The sequence below is a fragment of the Ascaphus truei genome, chromosome 3 (genome assembly GCF_040206685.1).
Source record: "Ascaphus truei isolate aAscTru1 chromosome 3, aAscTru1.hap1, whole genome shotgun sequence".
NCBI classification, from domain to species: Eukaryota; Metazoa; Chordata; class Amphibia; order Anura; family Ascaphidae; genus Ascaphus; species Ascaphus truei.
Window position 1 is genome coordinate 424,265,492 of NC_134485.1, and position 14,729 is coordinate 424,280,220.

A 14,729-nucleotide genomic window follows, 5' to 3' on the forward strand; every position below is an offset into this window, starting at 1 on the left:
ATCTACAGTATAAACCCAGTGATGCTGAAAATCAGCGAGCTGACACATCGGTACACGAGCATTCCTCTAAAAGGCCACGCATCCTCTCACGTACATCTACAGCTAACGATGCAGGTAACACTGGTGGCATACACGCTCTGTCGGGGCTTCTATAGCTCGGGTGTCTATGGGAAAGAGGGTGTCAGAGCCAAGGGCAGTGGGGAGAGCACAATATAGAGAAGAAAATTGTTTTTAGCTGTGAGGGGGTGATCTGCACGGAAAAACTAGGGTGAAAACTAATCCAAACCAGTGCCAAAGAAAGTCACCATCTATGTCGTAGGATTTAATGAATGTATTAATGATGATGCAGCTTCTTGTACTGATTTGGTCCCGGTCCTACTTTTTAAAGTGGGAAACTTTAGTAAACAGACCCTCTAAATAAATGTGGGTGTCCTAACTAAGGGGCTACAGTACCTGCCCACCTTCCCACCCTCCCCCGGGCTCTCATTTATTTTTTATTTTGTCTTCATTACTTCACTCTATAAGAGCTAAATATCATTCTGATTGCTACCTTACACACCAGTATACACTGGGAGTCTCCAACTTCCCTAAGGGCCACCAAGAGGCCACCTTTAATGGAAATCCCTGCTTCAGCACAGGTGGCTCAGTTGACTGAGCCACTGATTGAGCCACCTGTACTGAAGCAGGGATATCCATAAAACCTGTTGGTGACCCTTGAGGACTGAGTTTGAGACCCCCGGGTATACACAAACAAGCCGTTCTCATAAGCAAATACTCCACAGATCGGTGACAGTGATTTTGCAGCCACTTCTGGATACCCCAAGGGACACAAACAAGGACAACATTGTTGCTACTACTGTACCAACTCAGTCTTGTAGACCAGGGCTCTTCAACTGGGGGCCAGGCGGCTAAATCTAGCCCCCCAAAGAGATCGGAGTTGATCTTGTACTGTCTGCTTATGCTATTTGTTTTTTTATTGTAGTTGCTTATAATACCCTGGTGGTGCTTCTGCTCCTAATTGTTTTCGGATATGACCCCTTTGGATTACTAGCTGCCCCTCAGTTAAGCATCTTGTTGAGTAGTCCATTTGCGGCCGAGATAAGACAATGGTAATAACTGTGCACAGGCTGCAGGCCGGGCCCCCCCTGGCTTTGTGTGGTTGATGGTCTCACCTTCCTCGAGAACTGTTCAAAAATGTTGCATCCTTGGGAGTTAAGAATGGCGATGGCCTGAGCAAAGTGATGTCTCTGCAGGGAAACAAAGGACAGAATGACACGATGTTACCTTATATCAGCAACACACAGCTTGGCAATAAGCGCCATATCACTCCGTGTCCCGTGTGTCTTCCCTTTGCTTGGGAAGATTCAAACCTCATTGTAACGAAAGGCGCTTAACTCTGCCCAACAAAGGGAAGACATGTTTACAGCAGCTTGAGTAAAGGCCAATGTGACTGGATTGTGGTGGCGTGGGCGCCTACAAAGAAACACAACTTTTTACTAACCACTAATGCGATTTTGAATGTGTTGAAAATTCCGCCCCACTTTGTTCTTTAAAGGAGCATTGTCTTAAATATTAAAGCTGCAGACCAAGCAATATCCTACATGTGTTTTTTTTTTAATAAATCAGTTCTGTACAATGAGAAAATACTTGTAGCATTTTTTAAACAACTGTGAATGACATTTTTATTGAATTGAAATGTAACAAGCCTTTTTTGTTTCTATAGCAATCATTTGCAAAGTCACCGATACTGCGTCAATACTCCTCTGCAGTCATTTAGTGAACCCCGAGACAAATTTTCGCCGATCGATCACAGGAGAACCGATTGATCTGCAACTTAGCTAATTACTTATCATTGTGTGGATTGGATTGATGAGCATATTAAAGGGACATTTTTTTTTTTAAACAGCAGCTTGGACTGCGGCGTTAAATGACTTGCCACTGTCTGGGAAGGAGGTGAAACTTTCTCAAATAAAAAAATTATATATCTATATATCATGCGGGAAAATAAAACCCCGGGCAACGCCGGGTAGATCAGCTAGTCATGAATAAAAACTGGGTGCGGAGTTGTAATAAAGCTAGCTTTCCAGTGGGTCAACGCGTTTCGAATCCCCGTGTCAGCTCCTTGTGGCCGTGGGCAAGTCCTTAACTCCCTCAATATTTTGTTCTCCTCGAGCATAAGAAGAAAAAGAAAAAAATACTGTTATTGTTATCCTTCTATTAGTTACCTTTCACAAGGCACGTCAACGGTTTACAAGAGTGTTTAAAAATATATATAATAATAAATGTCAAAATGTTAATAATTTCTTCCAAATAGATGAATAAAAGCGATGTACACATGTAGCAGATGTTACTACTCCCGCTGGCGCGTTTCACCGGGACATGGTGTACACAACACATCAGCGGGAGAAGCGCCCATTGTTTTAAATAATATGCGGGCAAGGGGGAGGCAGTGCTGAGGCTCCGTTGCACCTGTTGGCTTCTGCCACTGTATGCAGCAACGCGTGCTACATCTGTATACTTGCATTGTTTATTATTATTGGATGTTTAGATCCACTAGACCGTACAACCAGATGTGCTAGGTTCCTGAAGCACCCGGTCTTATGCGATGTTGTCTGATGTGGCCGTGTGGGACGTTTTTAGATGAAAAACCCCATTGAAGTCAAAGTTGAGCATCCGCTTCGGGCAATATAGAACAACCTCCACGGAGAGGCAATAGAGATTATAAGGAGCTGAACTTGCATTGAGATTCAGCCAAGTTCTCCCACTTCACAGCCAGTGATATTAGTGCTACAGGTAGGTAACCAATACCGATTTTCTAAAAAATATTCCCAAAAAGCACTTTGCAGAAAAATGTGCCATTTCTTGGACAAGATGGTAGTATCTGTTTTGGACGGTGGGTGTCTGCTGTGCATATGATTCTTTGTAATATCTACTTCACAGTGCCTGAGTTCTGGATTCCTCTTCCAATCTCCAGCGGAGTAGCCGAGTGAGTCCGAGTTGGAAAAAATCTCCAGGCCCTCCCTCCAGGCCTCAGTGAATTTTGATGCTCGAGTTTCCAGGCACGGTGGTAATTGGCTGCCTGGATCTGCCAATCACTGCCAAGCCACTTAAAGTCATCCACCACAATGAATTGCCTGTGTCTCCTCTCCTTCCTCATCACCGCAGTACCTACTAAGTGATACTGTACCAGGTATGGGGGATGGGGGCGGAGAGAGAGAGAAATGAACAACAAGAGACATGGTTTCTTGTAAATACCAGCAGTTTACCGATCATTAATGGTCAACCCCAAGATCATGTTCAGTGGCATGAAGACAAAAAAGGCTGAAGTCTTACCTCCATCACTGACCCTTCAGAGCTGTATAGACCGGCCAATACTGATTTCTAAAAACAAAGACGGAGAGCAATCACTTCGAAAACAATGCAAAGTGAAGGGTTAGCGGTCAGCAGGCAACTTATAATCACACTCACATTTCTTACTAAGGTAACAAAGAGTTATGCTATTATTATTATTATTACTACTACCCAATTATAGTTGGTTGAATTGAGGCAAACTGATGGAACCAGCAAAACTAACCTACATTTTATCTATGGTCACTCCACCATCTTCTTAACCGCTACACAATAAGGATATGTATCTAACAGGGTTCCTGTGTTTGGAAGGAGATAATTAACAAGCTCAAATAACACTACTTCTTTTTTGGGGAGGAAAACCCAAGATACAATGGGATCTGTTCCATATTACACCTGCACTAATCTCTTCTGCAGTGCTCCCCAGATAACTCATTGTTTCTCTCCCCATTTCTTGGAAGCTTACATTAGTTTATATAGCTTCTTTTCTGCCATTAAATACCATTGGCATCCATGGAACACCTACAGGTTCCAATATATGGTTGTGTTATCATGACACCAAGTGCTGATTGGCTCTCTGGCAAGGAAGATGCTGGAGACCATTTTAACCTCCCGAGAAACAGGGGGAGAAAAAATAAATGTACTGAGATCCAATGAGGCTTTATTAGTTAAAAATGCAGTTGTGACTTACCGAAGCCACTTGGAAAGAATTATTTGTTCCTCTGTGGTCCAGATCATGGCACATGCACGAGACAAACAAGGCAAATATTTCAATGTCCCTGAAATTCAAAGAACAGAGGCCCAATTAACAAATGATATAGAACTCTTTGTAAACAAATGTGCCGACATCTCACTTCCAGAATGGTGAAGCCAGGAGAAAATGGCGGCAGCAAAGTAACGTTTCTCATTTCTCCTGCATAATGTTATCACTGCGGACGTAGGTAACGTCTCCGTGCTTCGTGAGTCCCAGACGTGTCTGTGGTCCCATTGTAGATTGTACCACTGTCGCGTTACGAAAAGAAAAAAAGGAAGCTGCTATGAGACTTCACTAACATGGCTTTGCCATTGACGTGGCGCAACTTGGGAAATGCCAAACTGTGCAATGTCCATGTGGTAGTACTCAGTCACACTACAGATTTGAGCTAATCCGATGGCAGATTTACAGTCAGATGTCGTTTTGAAAAGGAACAACAATTCTCACCATATCTCCCTCGGTCCATTAGTGAAATACACATCAGATCATCGGTAACCTGTCCCCAAGAACTGTGCTCTGTTCGGGAGACCATGGGGTAAACTGGGGAAACTCCCATTGACGCCAATGGGAGTTTCCACACGATTATACCCCAATCGGCACTATCATAGTGTAATGAATAATACTCATAGTCTCCAGAACTGAGCATAGTTCAAGTGAATGGCTCATCTAGCACAAACCCTGTCTTATGTAATAGTTCTTAGTATATTTGGCCTATGGGAGGGTTCGGGGGGGGGGGGGGATATTAAACTGCAATTTTACCTTCAATTGAAGTTTCCATGCAATGGTGCCCATATCTCAGTTTCATGATTAAGCCCTATGGTCCATATTTACTAAGTCATGCTGTAAGGTATCTTATGGAGCAGCACTGCTTAGTAAATACGGCCCCATATACTGTATCTGGACGGACATGAACAAGTTAGAAGTTGTGCTGAGAAGAGGTACTAATGTGGTACATGATGTACATCATAAAACAAGCATGTTTCTAAGTGACGAAGAAGTGCTAGAACAAAAGGGAGGCTCAGGGGAAATGGGAAAAAGCAATTCTTCACAGAAAGGGTGATGGTTCATTGAACAACCTCTCTCTACAGAGTTGGCAGAGGCTTCTACAGGAAGGATATTCAAAGCTGATTGGGAGACACAGAAAACCCTAAAAGTCAAAGAAAGCCAATAATCTAGCTGTGTCTACGATTTCACAACAGATACTGTAGGAAAATGGGCAGGCCAGATGGACCACATGGTCCTCATCTGCTATCAGTGTTTTTATGTTCCAGCCTCCAAAGCTATGAATGGATTTAAAACACTATTACTTTTTTTGTCTATTTAAACACCTACTTGCGCCTCATGTGTGTCTTCAAAACACTTTTTATTTTACTCTAAAGGGATTTTATATGTGATTTACATTTTTTGAAAACAGCAGAAAGGGGAGATCTCCTATTACGGTCAGTCAGGAAAGTATGGGTCAAAGTGGCACAATAAAGAAAAGTTTCATCATCTTTCCTCTTGCTTGAGTCTAGTGCAAGACATGTATGAATGATATTTCTTACATCTGCTGCAGATGATTAGCAGAGAGGCTTATACTGATCAGACCTGGCAGCCTTATGGGAAAATAAAGGTGAACAAAAGAAGCAGAACTTGTCACATCTCTATAATCTGTGCTTTGAAAATCACAAGATGGTGTCTACTTAACAAAAGGTAGTGTGGAGTACTTAGATTCATCGACACAAAAAGATGTAAGATTAAAACGACTTTGGTCCAGCTTTACAATGTGTGCCAGGTGTGGACATCATTTATGTTTCATATTTACGAGACATCTGGTGAAATACAGATTAACAGTGAGATTTGCAGGCATCCACAACGTCCCCCTCAAGGTATAGTACTCAGACATCAAAGATAAAGACCTTCAAGATAACAAGAGCAGGATGGTAGGCTACTGCTCAATATAATGACCACGCCATGCATGGAGTACCTCCATAAAGAATGACATTGTGTATTCTTATCCTTGGTCAGATAGTCCTAGTAAAGGTGTCCTCTTATAATACTATACATCACTTGGTCAGTACTGCAGATACCCAACTCTGCTATGGCTCTAACAGTTCCACTTACTCAAGGTACTTCACAAGCTCCAGGTTCTTGTAGAGGAGATAGCAGAAGTGAGAGACAGAGAAGGCATGCATCCAGTTGTGATAAGGAGGGTCTCTGTATCCCTTTTTCACCATAAGGCAAAACCTGCAGAGGTACAAATGTGTATATGAAAACTCTATAAATTACATTTAAAATCCCTTCAAAGGGTTCATAGTTTAGAGCAGGGGTACACAAATTGCTCTCCCCCCTCACGCCCACCCCCTTACCTTGTCTCTGACATCAAATGACACCGCGGGGTCATGTGTCGCCATGTCAACGCGTCGCCCGCAGCCGGAGACAAAGGTAAGGGAACTTACAGAAGCCTTGTGCGCGATCCCCGGCATTTAGTTTAAATGCTTTGGGGAAGAGCGCGGGGCCTCTGTAAGCGCTGCCCCCTGAAAATCTCTCGCCCCCCAGTTTGCGCACCCCTTGTTTAGAGTAGTAAACGGCATGGTTAAGCCCATTCACTGCTTCATAGCCATACAATGCTTCGTACTCATGTTTCATGAAGTCAAAGACATACATGAAACACAACGTTCCTTCATCAAATTCTCAGAACAATACTTAACCGAGTATATAGCTTCAACTTCTTATGAGTGGCAGTGGAAGAAAAAGAAATGCATGTATGTATACCTTTATTTATATAGCGCCATATATATGCATAGCGCTTCACAGCAGTGACGTCACATAATAAAACACATGATGGGAATAAGCGCATCAGACATAAAAGTACATTAGGAAAAGGAGTCCCTGCCCCGAACAGCTTACAATCTAAGTGGTAAGAACGTGCTGAGACAGGAGGAGGGTGTTCTGGTAAGTATGTCTGCAGGGGGCCATGGTCCATGTACGAGATGTATAGCATCAGCCACGGAGCTGCCCAAAGGCTTCGTTAAAGAGGTGGGTTTAAGATGTCATGTCAGAGGGTGCAGGTAAGAAAGGAGCTCACGCGGAATGAGAAGTGGAGAAGGAAAGAGAGACGGAGATATACTGTATGAATGGTGTTCCAGGAATAATGAGGCTGGTAGAAAGAATAGTGGAGTTTGAAAAGAAGTGAGGCCGGAGCACATATAAATAATAGAGGAGGTGGCAGTGGCAGTGATAGGTTAGTATGAGGGGTGGGTGGGGATTGGGCACTGAAAATGAACTTACAATAAGGATATACAGTAGTGTAGCGGAAGTTGAGAGAAATGCAAAATCTAATCTGCATTGTGAAAATGTAATGCGTAGTATACATTTGTTGACAAAAGAAACTCCCCACAAATGTACTGTATCAATAACAAAAATTGGGTTGTGTTTTAGTGGAATTATGTTTTTACTTTTCGTATCACGTTGAAATTAATATTAGGATTATCAAGTATACGTCGACTCATTGCATGTTGTTACTTTTTAAGATTCTTGTAAGTTTGTACATGAGCTTTGAAGACCTCACAAGGCTCTTCTTCAATCTCTTCTTCATCTCTTGTTGAATACACAAAAAAGTGCGATTTGGGGGATTTTGCTGCTCATAGCATATTCAGTTTGTAAGATTGTCTACGATGAATCGTGCTTCTCTTTGTCATTATTTTGAAATGTTGTATTTGGCGTATTGATTACATGTGTTTTTTCAGGTACGAGTCGCTTTCATTAAACCAACAAGGAATATCTTTATAGATCTTTAAATTCCCAAAAGCCCACTGCACTCTATGCTTATGGCGTTGCACATTGCAACCAATGACGTTTCATACATGTATACAGTCGGGCCACACACACCAAACTGGATCAGCACTCAAAAAGTAAATCAAAGATAATGAAGGACTTACATTTTGGTCTCACCAAGTTTCTTCTTTAACGCATGAAAAAAATCAGCGTACAGAAAAAATCAGCACACACAGGGAGAGGATTAAGCCTGATGAAGGGGCAAGGGGGCCTTGAAACGTTGCCCTATTGTGCACATATAACAGTGTGTCCGCCAACGTTTCCTCTCCCTGTGTGCGGATTTTTTCTGTATTGCTGCTTTTTGAAGTGAAACTTCTTTGGTGGCACCTACTGTTTTTTGATGGGACAAATCTCGTAGATGATAACGAAAAAGCGTAACGGAAGTGAGGTCATGGGCTACTGCTGGTCACGCATGCGCAGAGGCGGCCGTCGCCGAGTGCGCATGCGCATTGGCGGACACACACACCCTCCCCGTCCCTGTGGTCTGTGTACATATACACAAACAAACGGTACAGAGGAATTCCCAGTGAGTATAAACATAGAAGTGACAATAGCAAAATGTTCAGAAATGTACCATTTATAATATAAAAAAAAAGTCAGAAGTGGAAAAGATGCAAGGTGTGTAAACATATAACACAGGAATTGTATATATATTAATATAACATAGTAATTGTAATGATTATTAAAAAATAAAAAAACAGGGTGTGTGTGCCGAGCACGCGCATTGTAAGTCAGACCTCTTTGCGTTTTCCCATTCAGATTGTGTTTTGATTTTTAAGATTTACACTGAATGAAAGACTTTTGAGAGTAACGGCATTTAGATACATTACAATCCAAAATATATCTATCTTACTTTAGTTATCATAAGTCAATTATATCATGTATTCCAAGTGATAGTATGGAGATTTTGACAAAAAAAAAACAAATAAAATAAATGATACTCTCAAATCTCTTTCGTTGCATTAAAAACATCACCATCACAAATACAATTTATGTGGCAAAACACACAGAAGTTTCACTTTCAATGCGTGTGCTCAACACACACAACTTTTTTTTGATACCTTAAAGAAGAAACGTAAGTTCTTCATTGTGCTTTTTGAGTGCTGATCCAGTTTGGTTTGTGTATAATGTAGTTGCATCTTGCGGTATACATACAGGATCATAGCACCTCTAGCTGAATTATATTAGAAAGGGTGAGTGCTAGTTCATTATATGTTTTTTTTATGTACAGTCAAGCCACAGACTGTATTATCTCTATCTGTGATTTGATCTTACGACACATCGGGGGTCATTAACGTAAGTCTCCCGGCGGCAAAACCGCGTCAGAGTCTGCAAAAGAATTGCACCATATTTATCAAAGGAAAAACTGCCATTGCTTTCAACGGGATTCCTTTCCTGTGATGGATATGGCTGTTTTTAGCACTGGTTTTGCCTTACTTTCGTAGCCAGGAGACTTTTTGTAAATAGACCCCCCCATCAAATTGGCATAAAAAAAAATACATTCACTGCCCTCTAAATCCCCCTTCCGGGCGCACTTCCCGGGAATACGAGAAGCCGACATATACTGTACGAAACATTTAACAAGTTATTCTGGGGGAAAAAAATCACAATTTTGTGATATACAGTATGTTGCAAATAAAATGAGAAATACAAATTAAAAATCAGAGAAGATAATGGCTTTTTTGCAATTCCCGTAAAGTTGCCCAAATCAGGATCATTACCAGTGGAAAGGCTGATTTCCTGGAAAGAATCACACTCTATTAGTGCATTATTTTTTTTTAGCTCTTAGGTGAGTTTTGATTAATGATTAATAATAACCAGTGAATTATTGCTAACGAGCCCTAGATGAGAGGTGAAATCGCCCCCCCCTCCCCCCAACAAAACAGAGTAGGCAACAAACCTGGCTAATGTTGGGCGGTCAATCTTGTAGTTGTTAACAAAGCCCATGTCTTCAAAAATGGTTAAGATGGCCTGTGAGGAAATGGAAATGATGGGAATATTAATATCTGCAACATTAACAGGAAAACAGCACCAGAGGATTCTGGGAGGGAACCGAACTGGGCAGAACAAAGGCTGGTTTTGCAATCTTAATGTTACGGAGCAAGGAAAGGGAGGTGGAAGACAAACTGATCATTGTAGCAGTTCAATGAAATCGAGGTAGATTTATGGAACATTTATTTTATGGATAAAATACAGGAAAATACAAAGTACATCTTAATACAGTGCTTCAGTGTACGCAATACGATGATATAACTGCAATGAGTTTCTCAATGGAAGTAATTTTAGTACAGGAGGCTCAGGGAAATAAAGTGACTTGTCCAAAGTCAGAAGGAACTGAAACTGGGATTCAAAAATGATCCAAAACACAGTCCAGAGACAGATATTAAATAGTTTAGTCAATAGATAAACAGCTAGATTGTTTGAACGGTCCCTGGTTATTTGCCTATCATCGGCATCTCATATTCGCTAACGTCTGTTACAGTATACCCCCTTAGTTTCTTTTCTGTGGTTTCCAGCTCCCACAGTATGTCCTTGAATGACACTGCTCACAAACGCTCACTTCTCTATTTGCAGCTGCGATGGGAAATGTGTTTGGGAGAAATGTGATATATGAAGAAACAAAACACTCCTGCATTTGCCGCAAATTGAAAAGTAAAGAGATTTGCCCATAGAAATCTAACACAGAACGACTGTTTCTATTGAAAATAATAGAAACATTTGATCTGAAGCACACATGCATACATTTTAACCCTGTTAGCGTTACGGTAGGCGGCCAAGCATTGCAATAGAATTTACAAATTAATCTTTAATTCCATTTTTTTTTTAATAACTTGAATTTTATTGGAAAAGGCATACAAAATGTACAGTACAGAATATGAGTTTAAAATGGCAACTTGTGTACATTGGATTTACATATAACAGTGTAGAATTCCATTTTTATACTAGAATCTTGGCGGGTCTGAGAGCATCTTTGTTTGTGTGTCAGCAGGCACCCGGGAAGCGGGGTGCATCAGTCGCCCTTGAGAAATGCGTCGGGGAACGCTTATGTGGACTCGCTGTGCTATCATTTCGCACTTTGTTTCGTCGATTGAGGGCTCGGTTGAGAAAGCTGCAAATGCAGACGCTGTTCGGAGACGCGGGCGAGAGGCGTAGCTGCGACACGTGGACGTGAGTGGTAGACGCGTTTCACCTGGGGCTGAAAGAGCACTGCATATCCACAGGTCAGCCCGGAGAGAACACGTGGCCCTGGAGACGTTTGATGGCACATTCAGAGCTGTTTAAATCGTTGTGTTTGTGAGTCTATCTGCGGCATTTTATACTCTTTTTGTTGTTGTAAATAGTAAATAGTGCACTTTGGAGGTTGCACTGTGTCTCTGTTTTGATTTGTAGGTGCTTCAGTGCCCACCCCCGGCTTTTCTCCTGAGGTTGTGGCTCCCTCCCCCCCCCCCCCCCCCCGCCTGGCTTTTCTCTTCAGGCACTTCTCCCCCCCTCCCTCTTCCCTGGCTGCAGCCTCTGTTCCCCCTCTCCCTCTCCGCTCTGATCAGGCTGATGATGTCAACAGAGCAGATAAGGAGAGGAGACTAAGCAACGTTTAAATGAGTTTGATGCTTGCTGCTACACCCCTGACCCTCCATCTTTACCCCAGCCTCTGTGTGAATTCCTGACCCCCAGCTCTATGCCTGCCTCTGAGTGCACCCCATATAAGCCCCCTGCTCTTCCCCTCAGACAACCTCTGCCCTCTGGTACTACCCCTTAGATCACTTCTGCCCTGTCTGTGTTACCCCAAGATCACTTCTGCCCCGCCTGTGGTACCCCTTATATCACTACTGCCACACCTGTGCTAGCCCTTAGATCACTACTGCCCCATCTGTGATACCCCTTTGATAATTTCTGACAACTTGCTCTACCCCCTTAGACCACCTCTACCATGGTCTAGGACATTGGTACGCCACCGACATTTAGCCACCACTCACCTCGCCGCCATGCACCTCGCCTCCACTCACCTCGCCGCCATGCACCTCGCCTCCACTCACCTCACCGCTGGCCGTTTCGCCACCATGGGAAGTCCCTAACCTTACCCTAAAAAAACCCTAATCTTAACCCCCTAATACTAACACTACCCCCTACCCTTGAAACCTTAACCCGTTAACCTAAACACCGTATCCTAATCCCTTACCCTAGAAACATAACCCCTTTCCCTAATTCCCTACCCTAAAAACATAACGCCTTACCCTAGAAATCCTATTGTTAAAACCCCTTAAGTTAACTTACCTTATTGGAGACACGGGCGGTGGTTGAGTGTCCAGCAGTGGATTGCCAAAAAGGGGCCAAGCGGCGGCAAACTGGTCGCAGTGATATGGCCGTGACAAAATGTCTGATGCCACACTACACACACTTACACTCACACATTTGTATGTGCGTGTGTACATAAAATGGAACAAAATGGCCACACTCCCTCAGCTGTTATTCCTTGTAGGGTAACGCCACGCACGATAAATGGAAGGTGTACAATCCCATCAAATATTGTAACACCGTCACCGGACACACATCAATGGTGAAATAAATGTGTTTTTATTAATCTTCTAATCAAGGCAGGCAAAGTTTTGGTCCCCCCCGAGGGCACCTCCTTCCGGCATACCACAACGACATAATTCCACACAATAAAGACCCCTAAAGTGGCGTCAAAACAAACACCAGGGGGCGGGGAGTGAATGATCCTAAGCAACATAGGGAACACCGTGAACAAAATCAAATAAAAACTAATGTCACTAACATAATCCCACACATGGCAGCAATTATTGCACAGATGTTGGGAAGGTGAATAAAGTAATTGTGCTGATGAATGAATCCATCACCATTTCTTAGACACATTATAAGTTATCTGGTCTTTGTCACGGCTCAATCATCACTTTCTCTTTGATCATGCCAAACCCAACAGGAGGTTTTGTTTCACCGCGGTGGACCAGTCTATAATGACTATGTACTGTACTACAAAGCTCAATATAATCCCGTGACAGAGGTATGTTAATCTTTGAAGCATAGCGGGCTTTTTTTAATGGAGTTTGAGAACAGTTGATCTGCAACAAAGCGAGTAAGTATGTGAAAGATGCACACTGAGTGGGGGAGTCAAATGTACTCTTGCAGTAGAATGGAAGACAGTATTGATGTATTTGTGAGGAGTCAGTAATTTTAGTAAGAAAATATACTTTCAGTTACAGCCGTCTATAAACTGTAAATAGTGCAATTTCCTTTTCAAATGTGGTCCTGGTGCACTGTCGGGACATAAATCAGTCTCTTACTTAAATAGTAGTAACTAGAACTGACATTTCACTTGGGCTGGGTGAGAGAAAATACACATTTGAGATTGTGTTCTTTGTTGTCGTCGGTCTGTCAATGGAATCCTCAAGTTTGTCTTTAGGTTTGTGCCTACTGACCCTTGCCTGCTTTGTTTCATGCTCCACTGTTTTGTAGTCGGGTGCCTCAATGATTGGTCCACGATTGTTTAACAAAATTGTACTATAACTGTGCGTGTGTGTGTGTGTGTGTATATATATATATATATACAGTGTTCGACAAACCTATACATTTGCACGCCCCGGGCGAGTGGATTTAACATCGTGGCAAGCTCCTATTGGCCCAAGCAGCACACGTTTTGTACTAGGTGGCGAGTAGATTTTTTTTTTTCGGCGAGTAGATTTTTTGGTGATTTGTCGACCACTGTGAATATATATATATATATATATATATATATATATATATATATATATGAAAAAAGAAAAAGAGAGGCGCATGCCACATAGCGTAATTCTGTAACAATTTAATAATGGATAATGCAGGTTGTCTTTAAAAAACACACTCACAAGAGGAGCTAGAAAAACAGCATTAAGAGTAAGTCAAACACAGATGAGCTGATACTCAACTACAGCCGATGCCTCTGTCAGGCAGTTCCAGAAGTGTCAGCCAGATCTTGTTAACAAGACATCAAGTCCTTTTGCCGGGACTCCTTCACAAACTTTCAGCAAGCAAAGTGCCAACAGGGGAATTGTAGCAAATATCAAAGTCAAGGAACGGATCGATATATGGAATATGGAATATAGAGTTATAGAATCTAAGCAAAGAAAATATTTAAGATCCCACTCGGAATTTAACCCATTGGTGATCAGAGTATCTAAAGAGAAGATCCAATAGGCCTCTCTTTTATATAGAACATTGGTTCTATCTCCTCCTCTTATATGAATTTTAATGTGTTCGATGGCAATGCACTTGAAATTTGTAAGAGATCCTGATTGGCATTCACTAAAATGTTTCGAGACTGGATGTGTCTGATCTTTCCAAAGGCGGGGCTATATAATCAACCTTTGTTCCTACCCCAGTATACTCCTTGAGAAAGTGCTCTTATCGTGAAACGCGTGGAAGGAGATTATTGTTTTGTCCTCATCATGTTCTATGTTTTTTAATATGTATTGTAGTTAATAAACATTTTTTTATTTTGTTCACTTACCCGGTGAGAAGTTGATGCTTTTTTTCTGCGTCCGCTGTCCCACCAGTCGTCCGTTGCTTCACTGTACCCTGGTTCTTTGATTGGAGTGACGTGCAGCAGCCTTGCAGGATTCGTCACATCGGATGTTCACAGCCAGGTTTGAAGGAGACGGTGCATCACACGGAGCAGCCATACTCCCCACACCTTAAAACGTGATGGTAAACCCTACAGTCTTGAAAATGCAAAGCCAGCAGTACAACCAACTTCACACTGATGAAACCCATTAAGGTTGAAACATGTCTGTGAATGGTTTCTCTGGCTTTGCATCTG

General features: G+C 42.2%; 1 protein-coding gene across 1 annotated transcript in view; it reads right to left on the minus strand.

The window, feature by feature from the left end:
* Positions 1-14,729, minus strand: part of PDE2A (phosphodiesterase 2A) — an 818,679-nt gene that overhangs the window by 14,010 nt on the left and 789,940 nt on the right. The window contains exons 22-26 of the mRNA XM_075593270.1: positions 9,819-9,889; positions 6,206-6,328; positions 4,040-4,127; positions 3,334-3,381; positions 1,173-1,247 (exon numbers count right to left, since the gene is read on the minus strand). Coding sequence (XP_075449385.1) covers positions 1,173-1,247; positions 3,334-3,381; positions 4,040-4,127; positions 6,206-6,328; positions 9,819-9,889 — 405 coding nt within the window. The remainder of the gene's footprint in view (positions 1-1,172; positions 1,248-3,333; positions 3,382-4,039; positions 4,128-6,205; positions 6,329-9,818; positions 9,890-14,729) is intronic.